At 42.5% G+C, this 19,617-nt stretch overlaps 1 protein-coding gene across 1 annotated transcript in view; it reads left to right on the top strand.

Annotated features, from left to right (window-relative positions):
• The first annotated feature begins 7,670 nt into the window (after positions 1–7,670).
• The window catches only part of LOC140713604 (glucose-fructose oxidoreductase domain-containing protein 1), a 93,239-nt gene continuing 81,292 nt past the window's right edge, over positions 7,671–19,617 (top strand). The window contains exon 1 of the mRNA XM_073023917.1: positions 7,671–8,272. Coding sequence (XP_072880018.1) covers positions 8,020–8,272 — 253 coding nt within the window. The 5' untranslated portion in view covers positions 7,671–8,019. The remainder of the gene's footprint in view (positions 8,273–19,617) is intronic.

Raw genomic sequence — 19,617 nt, 5'->3', positions numbered from 1 at the left:
GGATTGGAGTACTAAAGCAATGAAATATTGTTGATATTGTGCAAGCCTTTGCTGAAACATCATTGAGGCCGTTGTGTGTAGATTTCATCTGTACTATGAAGCAGGTGGCAGTGTAGTACTGAATGCTGGATTATTTCCTGGGATGAGAGAATTGTCCCTTGAACAGGGTCACATGGACATCTTCCCCTCGGCTCTCGTAAGCCAATAGGCATAGGAGTGGATTAAATAGTCATAAATTCAAGAGATTGGATCAAATTCTGAGAGTGAAATGGGAGAGATAGCAAAAAGAGACCTATGTTTGGGTTCTTAACTTGTACAAATGAAGATGGTTGTAGTTGTTGGAGAATAATCATCCCAGACCCAGGAAATCCTTGAGATAATGTCTGAGATCAATAATCTTCAACTTCTTTATCCATCACAAGTCAGAAATGGGGATACTCACAGGTGATCATACAATTCTCAGTTCTCTTTTTATCTTCTCAGCATCTAAATTGGTCTCTATCTGCATGTACTAAAATCCTAAACAACATTGAGGCAAAGGCTGGTAAGTGGCAATTAACAATCATGAGACAATCATGCCAGGTAATTACTCCTTCCATTATGTGAGAGTCTAACAATCTATCCTTGATATTCTATGGTACTACCATCATTATGTCCCTCACCATCAACAATATGAGAGTCATATGGACCAGAAGTTTATCTGGAACATCCAGATAAACACTGTGGTTACCTAAGCAAGCCAGAGGATGTGTAACTGTACATCCTTACTTACATCCTGATATCCCAGAGCCTGTCCACCATCTATCAGGCACAAGTCAGGAATATGGTGGAGCATTCTCCACTTTCTTGCATGAGTACAGCTCTCCAGAAGGTTTATTCCATCCAGGACAAAGCAGCCCACTTGATTGTTACCCCGTCCACCATCCTAAACATTAATTTCCTCCTTTGACTGGTGCAAAGTGGCTACAGTATATGGCATTCACATAATACACTGCAGTTACTTATGTAGGCTTCTCCAATTGCACTAGAGGATAAAAGGTGGTAGTGCATGGGAACACCAGCATTTGTGGGTTCCCACTCTAACTTGGAAATATACAGTATTGTTGGTTCTTCAACACCACTGGGTCTAAGTCCTGGAACTCTCTTCCCAACAGCACTATGGGAGTACCTTCACCACAATGATCACAGCAGTCCAAGGATGTGGATCATCACTAAGTTCTCCAGGGTTTATAGGGATAGCTTTTAACTGTGGATCTCCAGGACTGCTACATTTGATAGAAGAAATAACCAAGCCTAGCCGGTAAATAAATTAAATACAACACCAGTGAATCTGCAGATGCTGGAAATAAATAAAAAACACGAAATTTCGTGTTTTTTAAATAAAGTAAATAAATGGTTTGCGTGCATACATGTGTTACTTTTAACAACTTTAAGAGATTCAAAAATCCTTTATTTCAAAAGAAGCAAGGCAGACAATTTGTTCATATTAAGTCCCACAAGCAGCAATATAGTAATGATTAGGTATCACTCTCTGTGATATTCATTGAGCAGTAAACATTGGCTAGGATAGTCAAGTAGTCTGGTGAAATCTTTAATATCACTTTGAGAAAGTAGACAGAGCCTCAGCTTAATATTGCATCACATTATCATCATCTCTGATGGCATAGCACTTCTTCAGTTCTACACTGAAACATCTGTCTAAGTTTCTGAGCTTAAAGCACTGAAGTGGGACTTTATTCAGAGTCAACTGAGCCACTACTCAAAGCAGAGCTACTGAGCATCCCTGTATATAGTACAGGTGGGGTGTGGATCTTCAATGAAGGGGCTCAGCCTGAAACGTCAACTGTTTACTCCTTTCCATAGATGCTGCCTGATTTGTTGGGTCCCTCCAGCATTTTTTGTGTTTTGCTTTGGATTTCCAGCATCTACAGATTTGTGTGGGTCATTATATTGCTTAATGTCATTTCTGTTGTATGAGGTTAACAGAGAGCCTAAACTGTGTAATGGAACACTACAATTTTCGTACTGTTGACAAATGATTTCACAATTTGACTTCTAAACATAGTGGCATTGGATATTAGGTGCATGCATACTCAGTCCTTGACTAAATGATAGTCAGAATGTTTTGTATCTGAGGTGGGTACCCATATCTCAGCTACTATTCCTGGAACTTAAAAGTATTCAGATGACCCCAAAAAAGACTTTACTGAACCTAATCTCACACCAACCTTCTCTACATTTATCTTATCAAAGAATATTTTCAAACATTCCATAACACTAACATTCTGCATTCTCCTTTCTAAAGAAAAGGACTCCAGACCTTTCCTGAACATCATTCACCAAGTTTTATAAAGCGTTGCTCAGACCACATTTGAATATTGTATGCAGCTTTGGGTCCCATAGCTAAGAAAGGATTTGCTGGCATCAGAAATGGTCCAGAGGAGGTTCAGGAGAATGATCTCACAAATGAAAAGGTTACTGTATGAGGAATGTTTGATGGCTCTGGGCCTGTGCTCGCTTGAATTCAGAAGAATGAGGGGTTCTCATTGAAACCTACCAATTATTGAAGGGTCTGGGTCAGATGGATATGAAGATCACTTTTTAATAGTGGGAGAGTCTAGTACCAAAGGGCACAGCTTCAGAATAAAAGGACATCAATTTAGAACAGAGGTGAGGAAGATTTTCTTTAGCCAGAGGATGGTGAATCTGCACAATTCATTGTCACAAATGGGTGTGTGGAGACCAAGTCATTATGTATAATTAAAGCAGAGGTCGATAAGTTCTTGATTAGTAAGGGTGTCAAAGGTTACAGAGAGAAGCAGGAGAATAGGGCTGAGAAGGAAAACAAATCAAACATGATCGAATGGTGGAGCAGACTCAATGGGCCAAATGGGCCATTACTGTTCCTATGTTCTATAGTCTATGTGAGGTAAGAGAGGTGATCTATTCTTAGAGGGTGACTTGGTCAGCAATGCCTAAAGTAGCAGACAGGTTCAAGGAATGGTGCACCATTTTTTCATCAAATATCACTTGTGGTTTTGATTTTGGAGTTGTGGCTGAGATTGAATGTGGGATTGATCATTGGTCTGGGAGTCAAATACACAATAAAGGACATTGGGAAAGAAAAGAAAATAGGAAATGGTCAGTGGTTTTCAAGGACAGGTGAGTTACAGAGCACTTTTGGAGCTGGTAGCTTGAAAGAGGAGAGAAGAAATGAATTGGGTTGTCAGACGAAAGCCAATAAAAACAGATGAATAGCCAGCAGCTTGATGGGAATGGGATCGAGGTAATAGAGGAAAACAAAGCAGGCATTGCAGAGACAAAAGAAAGGACATAAAGATAGAGATAGCAAGAGATAAAGAGGGGGAGAGAGACAGAGAGAGAGAAAGATTAGGTTACTTGACAAGCAGAATGGCACAAGTAGCAGAACTGATTGGACAGTTTCAACTTTAGTGACAAGTCTATAAGGTCCTCATTTAGGTTAATATTCAGGGGTCACTTTATGGGTTTCAATAGGTGCATATAATGTCAGAGAAATGTATACAATCTACATCCTGAAATTCTTTTTCTTGTCAGACATCCACGAAAACAGAGTGCCCCAAATATTGAATCACAGTTAAAATATTAGAACCCCAAAACCCCCCACCCAACTTCCCTTTTCACACACAACCAGCAGCAAGGCAGCAAAAACACATCAGCACCCTCCACCGAGCACTCAAGTGTGCAGCAAAGCATCAATAAAGACACAGACTTGCAGTACCCCAAAAACTACCATCGTCCAGTAATTCGACATACCACAGGCTCTCTCTCTCACTAATAAGGGAAAAAGAGGTGTCCCTGTTTCAAAGCAAGAGGGGAGACATAACAAACAACTCACTGATTTACGATGTTGGAAGCTTGTTCCATTGCTTTTTCCGAGCTCTGCACTTGCAGAGTTGGCACCATAAAGGTGGAGCTGTCCAGACACACAACCCCGGCAGCTAACCACTGCTCCCGATGTTCCATGTTCTCCTGTGACACTTCAGTCAGGGGCATCAGCCTAGAATGAGCCCGTCCCCAGAGCCATGAAGTCCTGGAACCCTGAAGGTGTGCTCATCTTCCAGGCCGGTGGTGAGGCCCAGAGAGCGAGTCCCATTCCCGCAAAGAACGGAAGTTAGAGTGTAACACCAGGTCAGATCTTCAAAAGATCCCTCCACACCCTGAAAAGGGAAAAAAAGAGATATCAAAGATAGAAATACAGTAAAACCGTTTCCGAAGATGCAAGTAAAGAAGTTGCTATTCAGAGCCATCTTAACTTCGTCCTGCATTTAAGTAGGTAGCTGATGGTTGAGAAAGGAAGCCAGGGCCATTACAGCTCTCCAGGATCTTGGGTGTAGTGGATGGGTTTAGCAGAGAAGAGAGGAGATAAACTGGTCATACACCAAACTTGCTGACGGTATGTCCTCTGATTAGGAAGGAAGATACAAATCTGATACTATAGATTGAAGTAAATCAATAGTTGCAAATGTGGCATCATGAGTGGGAAGGGTAAATGGAATCAAATATTAGGTTATAATGGCAAGGAGCTCAATACCGTGAGTGGTAACAATGAAACGGAAATAAACTGCTCCCTCTGATTGGATAGTTAGGGATAAGTCGACACTGTGTGGAATTACTAAAATTCCAGGGGGAACTAAGGAACTATTTATATAACAATTTATCATAAGCTTCGCTGGAAGGTTGAAGAGCAACTTTCAAAACTGGATGCATTTGATGGAAGTAAAATGAGAGGGAATGATGGGAACAACCAGCATGTGCAGCTTGTAGGATATTCTTCTCTCATTTCCAACTGTCTTTGTGTTTAGCTGAAAATCAATTACATAATTACCCATATGTATGATCTTCATAAAACTGAAACTTGATATTATGTTAAACACTATATGTGTTCTTGTGTAATTGGAAGCCTTGATTAGACTAAAAGCTAAGGAGTTAAAAATAACCTGCAGGTCAGATAGCAAGTGTGGAGAGGGATACATAGATGTAGCCTAAGCTGCTGAATATTTTAGTCATTTTCTATTATTATTTAAGATTTCCAGCATCTACAAATTTTTACTTTTAGAAATATCTTGCTTTCTCCTCATTAGAAGTCTAATGTGGTGCACCCTGTGGCTCCAGCTGGATATATTGTGAAACCTGTGAGAAGACTGCTTCACAAGTATACACAGATAGAGTCAGACACCCGGCCAAAGGACACCACGTGGACACATCCTGAAAGTGATGACATGTGACTAGGAGAAAAATTCAATCAGAAACTCCACCAGGATTCCTCTCAGATCCTATCATTGTAGCATTGTCAGCATTTGTCTATTGCTGTCATGTCTGTCTCTGTGTGTTGGTTTCCAATGCAGGTTCTGAAGATGTGTCAGTATGTCAGTGCCTGTTACAATATAGGTGTAGTGTCAATGCAACTGTGTCACTGGTGTACTTGCATCACTAAGCCAGTGTTCATATGAAAATATCTCTGTGTGTCACTATCTTGATCAGTTTGTCAGTAATTGATGGTGTCAGACTGACACTGTATTTGTAGTCGATTTCTATCATTAATTCAATGCCTCTGCATCAATACCAGTCAGTATCAGTGTTCCTGGTCCTATATCCAGGGTGTGTGTGACTATGCTTCTCTATCTTGTTTGATACCTCTGTTTACATTAATCTCTGTATTGGTCAGTATGCATGGTTCTGTGCCAGTGACAGTGTGACACTGACTGGGGATCACTTGCTGGGAACACTGATTATGTTTCTGTGTTCATTAAAGTTTACCTGTGTCCCTCTGTATTTCTCTGTTTGTCAATGTCTGTATGTAAATAAGGTTGAAAGAGTGCAGAGAAAAATTACAAGAATGTTACAAGGACTGGAGGACCTGAGTCAGAAGGAAAGATTGAATAGGTTAGGATTTTATGCCTTGCAACATAGAAGATTGAGGGGAGATTTGATAGAGGTATAAAAAATTATGAGGAGTATCAATAGGGTAAATGCTAGCAGGCTTTTGACACTGAGGTTGGGTGGGACTACAACATAGTCATGGTTTAAAGGAGAAAGGTGAAAAGTTTAAGAGGAACATGAGGGGACTTTTCTTCACTTAGAGGGTTGTGAAAGTTTGGAAGGAGCTGTCAGCACAAGTGGTGCATGCCAGCTTGATTTCAATGTTTAAAAGAAGTTTGGATAGTTACATGGATGGTAGGGGTATGGATTGATGGGAATAGGCAACTTAGCATGGACAAGATAGGCTGAAGGGCCTGTTTCTATGTTGTACTTTTTTATGACTCTAATGTGTGGTGAGTTACATGCATCTCCATGCCTATGTCAGTGTGTCTCTCTGTTACTGTGTACCTGTCTACATCTGTATGTTTGTTGCATGTTTGTGTCCATCTCTGTATGTTTGTACCTGTGTAGCAGTGCTTGTCTCTCAACGCCTATCCCAGAATGAGCATATCAGAGTCTCTTTGCATCTGTGTATCAGTGTCTCTGTGTTGGTGTCTGGTAGTGTCTGCTTATACCTGTGTGCTTGTCAGTCTCTGCTCATGTCTCTATGGACAGAAATGTCTAGCTCTGTTTTTCTGTGATAATAAGCTTATATTTGTATGCTGGCTTGGCAATGTTTTTTCTCTGTAGCTGTGTCAGTTTCCCGGTGTCATTGTTTATCAGGGTGTTTGCACGTCAATGTCTGTATTTATCACTTTCTGAGCCTATGCACGTGTTATGTGTGAATACGTATCCATCACAGTCTGCGCCTCTGTGCCTAGATCTGTCTGTCAACATATCTGACTTGATCTGTTACAGAGCAGCTCTGCTCACATGTCAGTGTTATTCTCTGTCCCTGTAGGCATATCAGCCTGTGTCAGCAAGTTCCTCAGTGCCTGTGTGGTAGACTGTGTGTGTAACAATCTATGCCTGCATCTGTGTGCCTATCAACTTGTGGCTCTCAACACCTGTACTTCCCCTCAATTCCCCTGTTCTGTTACGTCTGCCTGTATAATTTTCTGTGTGACAGTACAGAAAGCTCTGATCTCAAACCGCCATTGCCTTGCGGCGATACCACTCATGGGGAAGGCTTCGGGAGTAAACCCTGTGGAAATATCCAGAACTGGAGTCCCTGAGGCAGTCCTATTTGAGTTCAATGCTGACTGGCAACTCCTGCGAGGCAGCTGGTGCCAAACTGTATCGGCCTCTGCGTTCCTTTGGGTTCATCAGCTGTGTGGGGAGGGGGAGCTGCATGGGCCACAGCTTGCTCTTGGTATTGTACTGTCCGGGCTTGAGTATCATGTAGACAGCCTATGGAGGGCCTCAATGTACCTATTCACTTATCCTGTATGTTGGTATCTGTTTTCTCTCTGTACCTGTGTGAGTCTTTGATTCCCTGTATCAGGTGCTCAGTTGCTGTACCTGTGGTCCAGTATCTGTATCTGGGGGACCAGTCCCTGTATCCATAGGTCAGCAGTTGTATTCAGGGGCCTGTCCCTGTATCTGGTGCCGGTGTCTGTGAATGAATGCTCCTATCTCTGGGTCAGTGCCTGCATCCATGGATCAACTGCTGGATCTGGGGTTCAGCCGCTGTATCGGTGGGTCAGTGCCTGCACCTGCGACTCTGTAGCCGTCGGTCATTTCCCGTACTCCGTGCGTCACACCGTTTGCCTCCCACTCGCCACTGACGGGCCCCCCGCCAGCCGTCCTCATCCACTGATTGGGCGCCGCTTGCAACCCGCGGACGGGTAGAAAAGGCGAGCCAGACCGCAGCAGAGGCGCCTGCGGATGGTGCTGAGCCGGAGCAGTCGGACCTAGAGGGCAGTGCAACACCGACGGAGGGCGGTCCCTGCATGCTCGCTCGCTGCAGACACACACACGGCAGGAAGCAAAGAGCCGGGCGCTGAACCCTTGTACCAGAAAATGACAGCGACGTGTCTGCCCATCGCCCCGCGACGGTGCTGCTAGCCCCGGAGGGGGCGAGCGAGCAGCCTTTCCGCAGGGGTGGAGTTGTTCAACATGCTGCCCGGCGTGGGGGTTTTCGGCACCAGCCTCACCACACGGGTGATCGTCCCTCTGCTGCAGAGTCAGGGCTTCCCGGTCAAAGCACTGTGGGGAAGGACGCCCGAGAAAGCCGAGGAGCTGGCCAAGGAGATGGACGTGCCGTTCTACACCAACAGGATCGACGACGTCTTGCTGCACCACGACGTCGACTTGGTTTGCATCAACCTGCCGCCTCCACTCACCCGCCAGATCGCCGTAAAGACCTTGGGTAGGTAGCTTAGGGGTCTGGGACAAGATGGTCTACAGGTTTTGGGGAAGGAGTGGTGTGTATTATTGAGACAGGAAGGGCAAAACCACACACCGTGTGGCGTGTTTCTTTATCTCTTCTCTCCCTGCATCTCTTGGAGTCTCTCTGTTAGTATTGTGTAATTTCATGAAGCCTGTTTATCACTGCTGTTGCAGCACCCACACTGGTATACCTTCGGCCAATTCGATGTCAGTCTACGCCGATGCTCCTGTCCACTGCAGTGACATTTTAAGCACAAAGTAATGGACAAGCAGAATGTGAGTGATCGATTTGTACTTGATGACGAGCGGCTCTCATTAGTCACAAGAGCTTATTCGCCAGCCATGTAAATAGAGGATGTGTCATAGCTAGTGGCAGGATATGATAAACGGTGCCTCTGACGAGATAATCGGGTACAAAACCACAAACGGCTTGGGCTATTCTGTTAGATGGGTTCACTGGTTCACTTTCCAAAGTGTGCTGCTGGCTGTGACATTATACTTCTGCTGTACTATCCCAAAATAAATTTGTGTTCTGGCTCCCACTTGACAAACTGTAGAAGAGATTAAAAATTCGGCTTCACACTTTCCAGAAGTGTACAAGTGTGCACTTTCCAGAAATGATGTGTCACTTCCTTCCCTTTCTGTTCAGCACACGTGTGACCACTCGAAGACAATACCGTACATGTCTGGTTGTTTTCTATTTTTATATTTGAGTAAGAATGATAGAGTTTTTGTTCAGTTGAACAGTGACAGGAGCTATGGTAATATTGCCTACACAGGTGTTTAAATTTTTTTCTTTGCAGCCTGGAATCTGTCATAAATGAACCATAGTTTTCCAAATCAAGCTACTGATAGCTCAGTTTATGGTTGGCTAAATTGTCTAAACTGTGATGAAGGGTCAGCTGGACAATTACTTAGAATGACCAAATATGTTGATAGGAACTTCCTGCATAAAATATTGGTAAGCAATTGTCTACTTTAACAGCCTGGACCATCCAGTCTAATAAGACTGGAACAAATTCTTATCATTTTTGTTTGTAGAAGTCAGGCAGACTGGGCTATCATCTATTCTACTATTACTTCATTTCTGATTGGGGCAGGTATTGGATTAGTTCTGTCAATTAACTGATCTTATGGTTCCTGAAGCAAAATTACCTCTGTGTACAAACAGAGTAAGAGTGTGAATGTAAATTCAATCTGTCATCTTGTCAGTAATATTTTACCTTGAGTTAATTCTTCTGATGCAAAGTTAATTTAGCATTAAAAAATGTCATCAGCTAAAGAATGCAGGATGGTTTTGAGGAGCAGCAAAGTTACCTGCTCTGGTATGAACGTGATTTCCCCCCCCCCCCCCCCCCCCCCCTGGAAGTTGCCTTCATACTTCATTCTGGCAGCACTTTTTAGACTGGCTGCAGTTTTACTGAGCATTATCCTTAAACTGAAGTTGTCAGGGTAACTGCTGATAATGCACTTCTGCCAATTTTTTCGTACTGCTCAGTGACATTTAGCAATGATTTTATAGATTTTGATGACTTTGCAATAAGAGATCAAAGAGGTGAATGGTATGCTAAAGGTAAACTGGAACATCTTTAATGCTCTCTGAGAATGGAGCAAAGACTTGTTCAGGCTCTGGATGCTTAAACATCCAGGGGATCCCTATGCTTCGGCGACCAATTGCTCTTATCAAGTAACAATGCATATTATTCAAAAAATCTTCTGACTTTAGTTTACACTATGTGACCATATTTTTAAATGCTGGACTCTTTTTTAATTTGGTGGTTCTACGTAATTTTACCATGTTGGTGAAAGTCTTTATAGTGTACTCTTCTATTTGCAAGGGGCATTTAGTGGAAGCTCTGTCTTTGGTAGGGGTCTTCAGGTGGGAGTTTCTGTATTAGCACTTGGGAGTTTCAGGTGTTATTTACATGGTTTAATGCATGATCCAGATGTAGAACAGTTCTGTGTCATCAAGTTATTTGAACATGTTTTAGGGTTAATAACATAACAGAGTAGATTGTCCATTGGTTCCTGTTGTTGGTACAGGAGCAAACTATAGTCTAGAAATTCATTTGTGTGGTGCTGTTTACTTCAGCACCATGTAGGGCGTAACTACCATTTCTGCATCTTTTCCACATCCTTTTGTGTTATGACCACAGTCTGATCTGGTAGTTTGCTCTCTTACCTGGTGATATGTTAGCATCAGATGCAGGGAGTGTACTCATTCCCCAGCAGTGCTTCTTTTGGGTGTCTATTTACACTTTATTTTCTGGATCTGAGCCGGATTGGTAAAGCAAATATTTATTGTCCATCCCAAGATACCTTGAAGGTGGTGGTGTGCTGCCACTTTGAGCGACTGTCTGGTGATGGTACTCCTCCTGCTCTTGCAGTGAGTGTTCCACAATTTAAATTCACTGATGTTGAAGAATCAGTAACATATTTCCAAGTCAAAAAGTGTGTGACTTGGAGAGGAGCCTGATATTGGTGGTGTTCCCATTTGGTGGCTACTTTTGTCCTTCCTGTGAGTTGAGTCCTATGTTTGGGAGGTGCAGTTGGAGTAACCTGTATGACAGATAGTACACACTGTAGCTTTTCCATGGCTTTGCCAGAGGATTTGAACATCTGGGATGCTGGATGGAGCATCTGGAGCATTACACTTGTAGGGGAAGGTAGAATGTCCCATTACACACCTGAATGGTAAAATGGTGGGCAAGCTCTTTGATACCAGGATGCAAATCACCCACTGCAGATATGTATTCTCTGACTTGTTCTCATAGCCACTTTTTTTGTGTGGGTGCCCCAGTTGAAGTTCTGATCTGTGGTGACCCTGATGATGTTGATGATAGGGAACAGTGATGGCAATGCAGTTAAAAGTCGAGGATAGGTGGCTAGATCCTTGTGATGGGGTCAGTAATTATCTGGCACTTTAGTGGCATGAATGTTAACTTGTCATCAGTTTATGCCTGAAAATTGAACAGGTCTTGTTATGTGCAGGCATGGACTGATTTATTTGGTGGGGAGTTGGAAATTAAATTGAACTAGATTAATAGATTCATGAAGTTGTGCACCATGGAAACAGGTGCTTTGGTCTTACTTGTCCATGGTCAGGGTCCCAGGTCTCTCGGACCACTTTATGACTGTTCACATCCGATTCACCCCCTCACTTAATGGCACAATAGAACATAGAACAATACAGCACAGTACAGGCCCTTTGGCCCACAATGTTGTGCCAGCCCTTAAACCCTGCCTCCCATCTAACCCTCCACCTTAAATTCCTCCATATACCTGTCTAGTAGTCTCTTAATGGCCATAGGTTCTGAGGTTCTGGCGGCCTGATAGTGAAATATGACAATGGAAGCTTCCTATTCACTTGTCTCACCAATGGACAACCAAAGTGGGTTCAGGACAACTGCTTTTCTCTCCCCATTGTGCTAGCTTTAATTCAGGTTTGCAAGTTCCCATCTGCACCTATAGGATGAAATGTAATGGTGATTCAGTGGCAGCCAGCTCTGTGCCTACCCAGCAAAGTAGTGAAGAGACACACTACATGAAATGCTTTAGGAATGGCTTATAATCATTTCAAGGCCAGATGGTTGTCATCAGGATATGACGTTTGGTCTGATTCTTCAGTCTGTGATTTACTGGTGTAAGAAAATTATATGTTGTATAAAAGCAGCCAAGCAAAATATAAATCATTAACTGCACCAATTTCCTGGGTTTCTCACTGATTGAGTGTTGATGTCTGCTAAACCAATAGAAAAGGGTTAGTAACATGAAGTCATGTAGTGTAATTGTAGACTTGTAGAAGTCTCAGTGACTGGAGTTCTCATTTTAGATTTGTTTTCTTGAATTATCTTTTGCTTTTTAGTTTTTTTTTCCAGCTTGAGTTTTGAATTGATTGGACAAGATCTATTGTTACATTTACAGCAAGAGTGATAGCTGTACCACAAAGATCTGCACTTTTCCATGAGGCCAATGTCTCTAGAATGCAGGCTATTACAGATAGCTCAGATGTGCCCAGTACCTCTGCTAGCAATTGATGTAGAAGCTATGGTGATTTAAATGGTTAGATTACAATAGTAGTCCAATTGATATTATAAGTAATAGGAGGATTCATTTCTGATTAAAATGGTAAGTTTAATAGAACTATGGTGATGAGGATATTCATGGTTGTTGACCAATTTAATCATATGTGTCAGGAAGAAAGTCTCTGTGTGTTATGGTCTCTCTCTCCCTCTTGCTCGTTGTTCCTTAAGGAAGGCCTCTGTGTTCGAGTGGTCTCGCTTTCCCTCGATGCTGTCAGAGGATGGTGCCAGAGTTCTGGGTCTCGGGTGAGGTTTAATCGACACTGTTTGTGGATTGGACCCTATAGTTCATGTTACGATGTGTTTCTGGTTTCTAGTCACTCCTTTTTTGTTGCTGTTTTGGACAATTTTGAATTGGGGTGGCCTGCACAGATGATGAACACTGAGATGAACTGGATACTGGATATGCCTGGACTCTATAGATTTTGTTTTATTTGTTTTTTAATTTTTTTTTGTTGCCATTTGTGAATTTTTTTTTCGCGAGAGGGGTTTGATGGTTTTCCTTGAAAGGATTCCATAGTTCTCTTTGTTTTGTGGCTGTCTGTGGGAAAGGCAAATCTCAGAATTGTATACTGCATACATACTTTGATAATAAATGTACTTTGAATCTTTGAACTTGTTGGTAAATGTGCTAGATAATAATACGAGTGTTTTCTATTTCATCTCAAAAGTACGTTTGTACATTCTGGTTATTTCTAAGGATAAAATTCTATGGAGTGATAATTTATCTGTCAGGTTGTCAGTGCAAGATTTGTGGCATTAGTAGAGGTATTCATCGACTTAGGAGTTTTCGCTAAGACTCTATTGGCATTCAAGGTTATTTTTCGGTTTAGTGGCTGTCCAGTGCAGCACACTGCAGAGTCCGTAACACATTTCATCCAACCTTCTTGATTTATGACAGCTGGCTTAATGGAAGGTTTTCAAGAACATGTCCCATTTATAAATCAATGAATGGCTGGTAATTACAATGCCAATATGATGATGATGTCTGAAATTCTAGGGCAGAGTATGGTAACAAAATCATTGAAGCCATCCTTACTTCATTATTTTGAATTTATACTTCTTCTGTGCATCTGGAATTTGCTGATCTGAAAGTTTGCAATGTCCAAGTTTCAGCAATAGAGCCTTTTTTGTTGGATAAAATCCAAATCAGAACTATGCAACTGAATGAGAACATGGCTCACAACACGTTTTTTGGTTGACCTGAGGCTTTATTCAGATTGTGCCACTGCAAAACGAAAAATATTGGCCTTTCATCCCAACTCATTCATGATTCTCCAAGTTGTCTATCTAACATAGTTTCATCTGCCTGTGTTTGATCCATATCCTCTGAATCTTTCTCATCTAATTTTCTTCTAAATTTTGTAATTGTACCTGCTTCAAACAGGACACCTCAGTCCATGTACGTACCATCTTGTGGGTGAAAAAGTTGCCCCTCAGGTTCGTATTAAATCCCTCCCCCTCACCCTAAACCTCTGCTCCCTAATTCTTGATTCCCCACCCCTGGGAAAAAGACTGTGTTCATTCACCCTGTTGATGGCTTCCATGATTCCATAAAGTCAAACCTCAGCCGCCTTTGCTCCAGGGAATACAGGCCCAGCCTCTCCAATACCTCCTTATGAGGCAAGCTCTCCAGTCCTGACAATATCCTTGTGAATTTTTTCTGTATCCTTTCTTTTATAATAGCATCCTTCCAATAACAGGATGGCCAGAACCTAAGGCAATACTCTATCAGTGACCTCACCAACTGCTACATCCGGGCTTCTATACTCATTCCCCTACTAATGAAGGCCAGCATGCAAAAAGCCACTCATTCTACTTGTAATGGCATGTTCAGGGAATTGTTCAGGAGCATTCATAAGTAATAAGGTGAGCTTCTGGTTTAGTTTGTCTTTCTCTGTTGCATATGACTCACAGCTGTATTAACTGTGGTTGGATCGCACTTGGTACACTTTGGACAGTTACTGTGGTACACACTGTAGTCCATGCAGATATTGTAGAGAAGCTGGATAAAGTGCACCAATGGATTTACAGGGATGATGCCAGAACAGAAAATCTCCAGTGATCAGGAGTTCCCTTTTCCAGGAAAGACAAGGAGACTTAGTGGAAGTTTACAGAACTATAATTACATAAGTACAAGGAAGATATCTTCACAAACAAATATCCAAAATAAATAAAAGATAACTACCAATAAATTAAATTTTTAAAAAAACAATAAACTTTGTAAGATTACAGTCATGAGAATATGAAACTCACTACAGGTCATCCCAAGGGTTATGATCTCCCCACTAAGACCCAATTTCCCCTACAAGTGTTTGAGAGACCTGTTAGGATAGAGTTCCCAGCTATGGCATGGCTCCAGGCATCGTCTGCTGAATGGGAACGGGGCATGCTCCAACTATCCTGCTCATGGACTGTTTGTCTCACTCCCACCATGGAGGAAGCTATGTAGGGCCACCAGACTCGAAGACAGTTACTTCCCACACGCAGTGAGGCTGATCAACACCTCCACCCACGAACCACCACTACTTTATTATTTCCTGTCAGTCATCTTGTGTACAGCCTAGCATCACTTATGGACATGTATTAAATCCATGTATGTAAACTATCTTAGTATTTATATTTATTGTGGTTTTATTTTTATTGTGTTCTTTATCTTTTGTGGTTTTTTTTGTGTTGCATCAGATCTGGAGTAACACTTGTTCCATTTTCCTTTACTTGTGTACAGGAAATAGAAACATAAAAAACCTACAGCACAATACAGGCCCTTTGGCCCACAAAGTTGTGCCAAACATGTCCCTACCTTAGGTATTACTAGGCTTACCTATAGCCCTCTATTTTACTAAGCTCCATGTATCTATCTAAAAGTCTCTTAAAAGGCCCTAGCGTATCCGCCTCCACCACTGTTGCTAGCAGACCATGCCATGCACTCGCCACTCTCTGAGTAAAAAAAAACTTGCCCCTAACATCTCCTTTTGTACCTTCTCCCCAGCACCTTAAACTTGTGTCCTCTTGTGGCAACCATTTCAGTCCTGGGAAAAAGCCTCTGACTATCCACACGATCAATGTCTCTCATCATCTTATACACCTCTATCAGGTCACCTCTCATCCTCCATCACTTCAAAGAGAAAAGGCAGAGTTCACTCAAACTATTCTCATGAGGCATGCTCCCCAATCTAGGCAACATCCTTGTAAATCTCCTCTGCACCCTTTCTATGGCTTCCACATCCTTCATGTAGTGAGGTGACCAGAAATGAGCACAGTACTCAGAGTGAGGTCTGACCCGGGTCCAAAATAGCTGCAACATTACCTCTCAGCTCCTAAATTCAATTCCATGATTGATGAAGGCCAATATACCGTACGCCTTCTTAACCACAGAGTCAACCTGCACAACTGCTTTGGGCATCCTATGGAGTCAGACCTCAAGATCCCTCTGAGCCTCCACACAGCCAAGAGTCTTACCATTAATACTATATTCTGCCATCATATTTGACCTACCAAAATAAACCATTTCACAGTTATCTGGGCTGAACTCCATCTGCCACTTGTCAGCCCAATTTTGCATCCTATCAATGTCCCGCTGTAACCTCTGACAGCCCTCCACACTATTCACAACACCTCCAACCTTTGTGTCATCAGCAAACTTACTAACGCATCCCTCCACTTCCTCATCCAGGTCATTTATAAAAATCACAAAGAGTAGGGGTTCCACAACAGATCCCTGAGGCACACCACTGGTCACTGGCCTCCATGTAGAATATGAACTGTCTACAACCCCTCTTTGCCTTCTGTGGGCAAGCCATTTCTGGATCCACAAAACAATGTCTCCTTGCATCCCCTGCCTCCTTTCTTTCTCAATAAGCCTTACATGGGGTACCTTATCAAATGCCTTGCTGAAATCCATATACACTACATCTACTGCTCTTCCTTCATCAATGTGTTTAGTCACATCTTCAAAAAATTCAATCAGGCTCAGAAGGCACAACCTGCCCTTGACAAAACCATGCTGACTATTCCTAATCATATTATACACCTCCAAATGTACATAAATCCTGCCTGTCAGGATCTTCTCCATCAACTTACCAACCTCTGAAGTAAGACCCAATGATCTATAATTTTCTGGGCTAGCTCTACTCCCTTTCTTGAATAAAGGAACAACATTCGCAGCCCTCCAATCCTCTGGAACCTCTCCTGTCCCCATTGATGATGCATAGATCATCGCCAGAGGCTCAGCAATCTTCTCCCTTGTCTTCCACACCTCCCACAGTAGCCTGGGGTGCATTTCGTCCAGTCCCGGCAACATCCAACTTGATGCTTTCCAAAAGCTCCAGCACATCCTGTTTCTTAATATCTACTGTTATGATACCAGCCCCCTCCTTTGCGAGAATCGCAAGAGCCCTAGTGAAGGGGGGGGGGGGGTCAATGACCCAAGAGAGAGAGAGACGTGCTGAATAGACACAGGAAATGGGAGAGAGAGGGAGACGTGCTGAAGACCACGTTCCACCGGGACGCAGAATAAAGCAACCCTGGCTATTGTCTCATGAAGACCATGTGTAAAGCCCTCGGGCAAAGTGGGCTGGTTGAGAGAGAGATTGACACCTGTGATCTTGTGAGGAAGTATAAAGGAGGGTCTGGGGGGGACAATCCCTTCAGATGCACCAAGGAGACACGATAGTGATCCCGTCGTAGCGGGAAGCCATTTTGAAGGAAGCCACGTGCGTTAGATTCCGAATCGGGAGTCTGTGGCTGGAATCATGGACAATCGCTGTTAACTAACAACAGGAAAGCCTGCTCTCCTGATTCCACCGCGTTGCTTCGAAGGACCTGGGCAAGTGTTCCTTTCTCACCAACCTCTCTCTCTCTCTCTCTCTCTCTCTCTCTCTCTCCAACACGGGAAACTCAGCGGTTCCCAGAAGGCTGAAGCCTGTCGACTTTTTGAATGACTGTTATATTTTTCCAAATGGACAAGATATTATCCCCCTAGACAACGATAGAGCTTATTTCTGATTGATCATTACTATACCTGCACTTTAGATTGAGTATTGATGACTTATGGTATCTGATTGTTTGTATTAACCTTCCTTTTGTGCCCCTTTATAAATAAAAATGGTACCATCAGACTTCAGCGGACCTCTCTATCTTTGCTGGTAAGTGATCCAGTTACGGGATACGTAACACTACATGCTCAAGCTTTTCAGTCTGCTGCAAATCATCACTACAATTACTAAGATCCTTTTCCATAGTGAATACTGAAGTGAAGTATTCATTAAGTACCTCTGCTATTTCCTCCGGTTCCATACACACTTTCCCACTGTCACACTTGATAGGTCCTACACTCTTGAATTTCCATGTGACCCACCCCAACCATGAGCCTAAACAGAGATTGTAAAGCCAAGCATAGGTGGAAGCACTGACTAGACTCACTCACTGAGTCATAACCTGGGAACTGCCTATAAATATATTTATATAAATTGCTCTTTATGCTTATGGATATGGAGTACAGTATCCTCATAGAGGGATTGGAAGTGGAGTGAGTGAGTAGTTTCAAGTTCCTGGGTGTAAAGACCTCTGAGGACCTAACCTGGTCCCAACATATCGATGCAGCTATAAAGAAGGCAAGACAGCAACTGTACATCATTAGGAGTTTGAAGAGATTTGGTATGTCAACAAAAACACTCAAAAGATTTTACAAATGTACTGTGGAGAGCATTCTGACAGGCTGCATCATTTTCTAGTATGGTGGGGGGCACTACTGCACAGAACCAAAAGAAGCTGCAGAGGGTTGTAAATTTAGTTGGCTCCATCTTGGGTACTAGCCTACAAAGTACCCAGGACATTTAAGGCAGCATCCATTATTAAGGACCCCCAGCACCCAGGGCATGCCCTTTTCTCACTGTTGCCATCAGGTAGGAGGTACAGAAGCCTGAAGGCGCACACTCAGCAATTCAGGAACAGCTTCTTCCCCTCTGCCATCAAATTCCTAAATGGATATTGAACCCATGAACACTACCTCACTTTTTCAATATATATTATTTTTGTTTTTGCACAATTCTTTCCTCCAATATACATATACTGTAATTGATTTATTTATGTTATGTATTGCATTGAACTGCTGCTGCTAAGTTAACAGATTTCATGACACATCGGTATGTTGGGACACATCGATAAAAAGCCTGATTCTAATTCTGACCTAGGAATAAAAAGAAGGATTTTTGTACAGTGTGCCCTAAATAACTAATGCAGTAAGGAGGTCAAAGTATTTTTATGAAAATTGATAAATGGCTCTTAATTGGACTCTGAAGTGCTGGTGATATGATTAAGGAAGGATAATCTGCAGGAGCCCCAGAGAATTTATTCTTTATCAATTTTATGTAAGCTTCTAAAAAATTACTTGAAAAATTTTGACCTTAAATGTATTTATTCCAGTTAGTGACAGTGGGTAAAGATCAAAATTTAATTGTGCACTCTGCATTAGGCCTATTAGATGTAGGTATTATCATAGAGGTATCTAAGAACGTGCTGGATTTTAAAAAAGATAAATATATAGGTTGACCAGGTGACCTGCAGCAAGTCAGGAGGAGGGATGTGTGTAACTTAACAGTAATGGACCTGTCATGCTAGAAGACTTGTTTCTGCCCTGCAATTTTTATGTAATTATTAAAAATAATTAAAACATTGAAATACAGTTTAGTGGGCAGAAGTGTTTACTTGTAGCTACACAGCCTGGGATACTTGGAGCTGGGTAGACTGCATAGGTATTCTGAAGTATGGGGGCAATGCCTGGCCTGGATAATGGGGTCCTTGATGATGGATGTTGCTTTCCTGTGACAGCGCTCACTGTAGATGTGCTCTGTGGTGGGGAGGGATTTACCTGTGATGGACTGGGTTGTACCCAGTACTTTTCCTGCTGAAGGATCTCGGCCCGAAATATCAACTGTACTTTTTTCCATAGATGCCGCCTGACCTGCTAAGTTCCTCCAGCATTTCGTGTGTGTTGCTTGGATTTCCAGCATCTGCAGATTTTCTCTTGCTTGTGATTTCATTCACTACTTTTGTAGGCTTTTCACAGATGCATTGTTCCAGATTCAGTCCAGGGTATGTATAAGGGCATTTCAGGGTTCCCCACTGGCTTTTCCTGGTTGTCCATGAAAGTGATGTTGAAAATGCATAAAGAAGTGAAGCTTTATCTTCATTGTATTGTTGCCACCAGCTCAGCTTTACTTCAGCTTTGTTTTGTGACCAA

Source organism: Hemitrygon akajei, chromosome 20 (assembly GCF_048418815.1).
Source record: "Hemitrygon akajei chromosome 20, sHemAka1.3, whole genome shotgun sequence".
In the NCBI taxonomy this organism is placed as follows: Eukaryota; Metazoa; Chordata; class Chondrichthyes; order Myliobatiformes; family Dasyatidae; genus Hemitrygon; species Hemitrygon akajei.
Note: the sequence above shows the minus strand (reverse complement) of the source record. Positions and strands in the feature narration are given on the sequence as shown.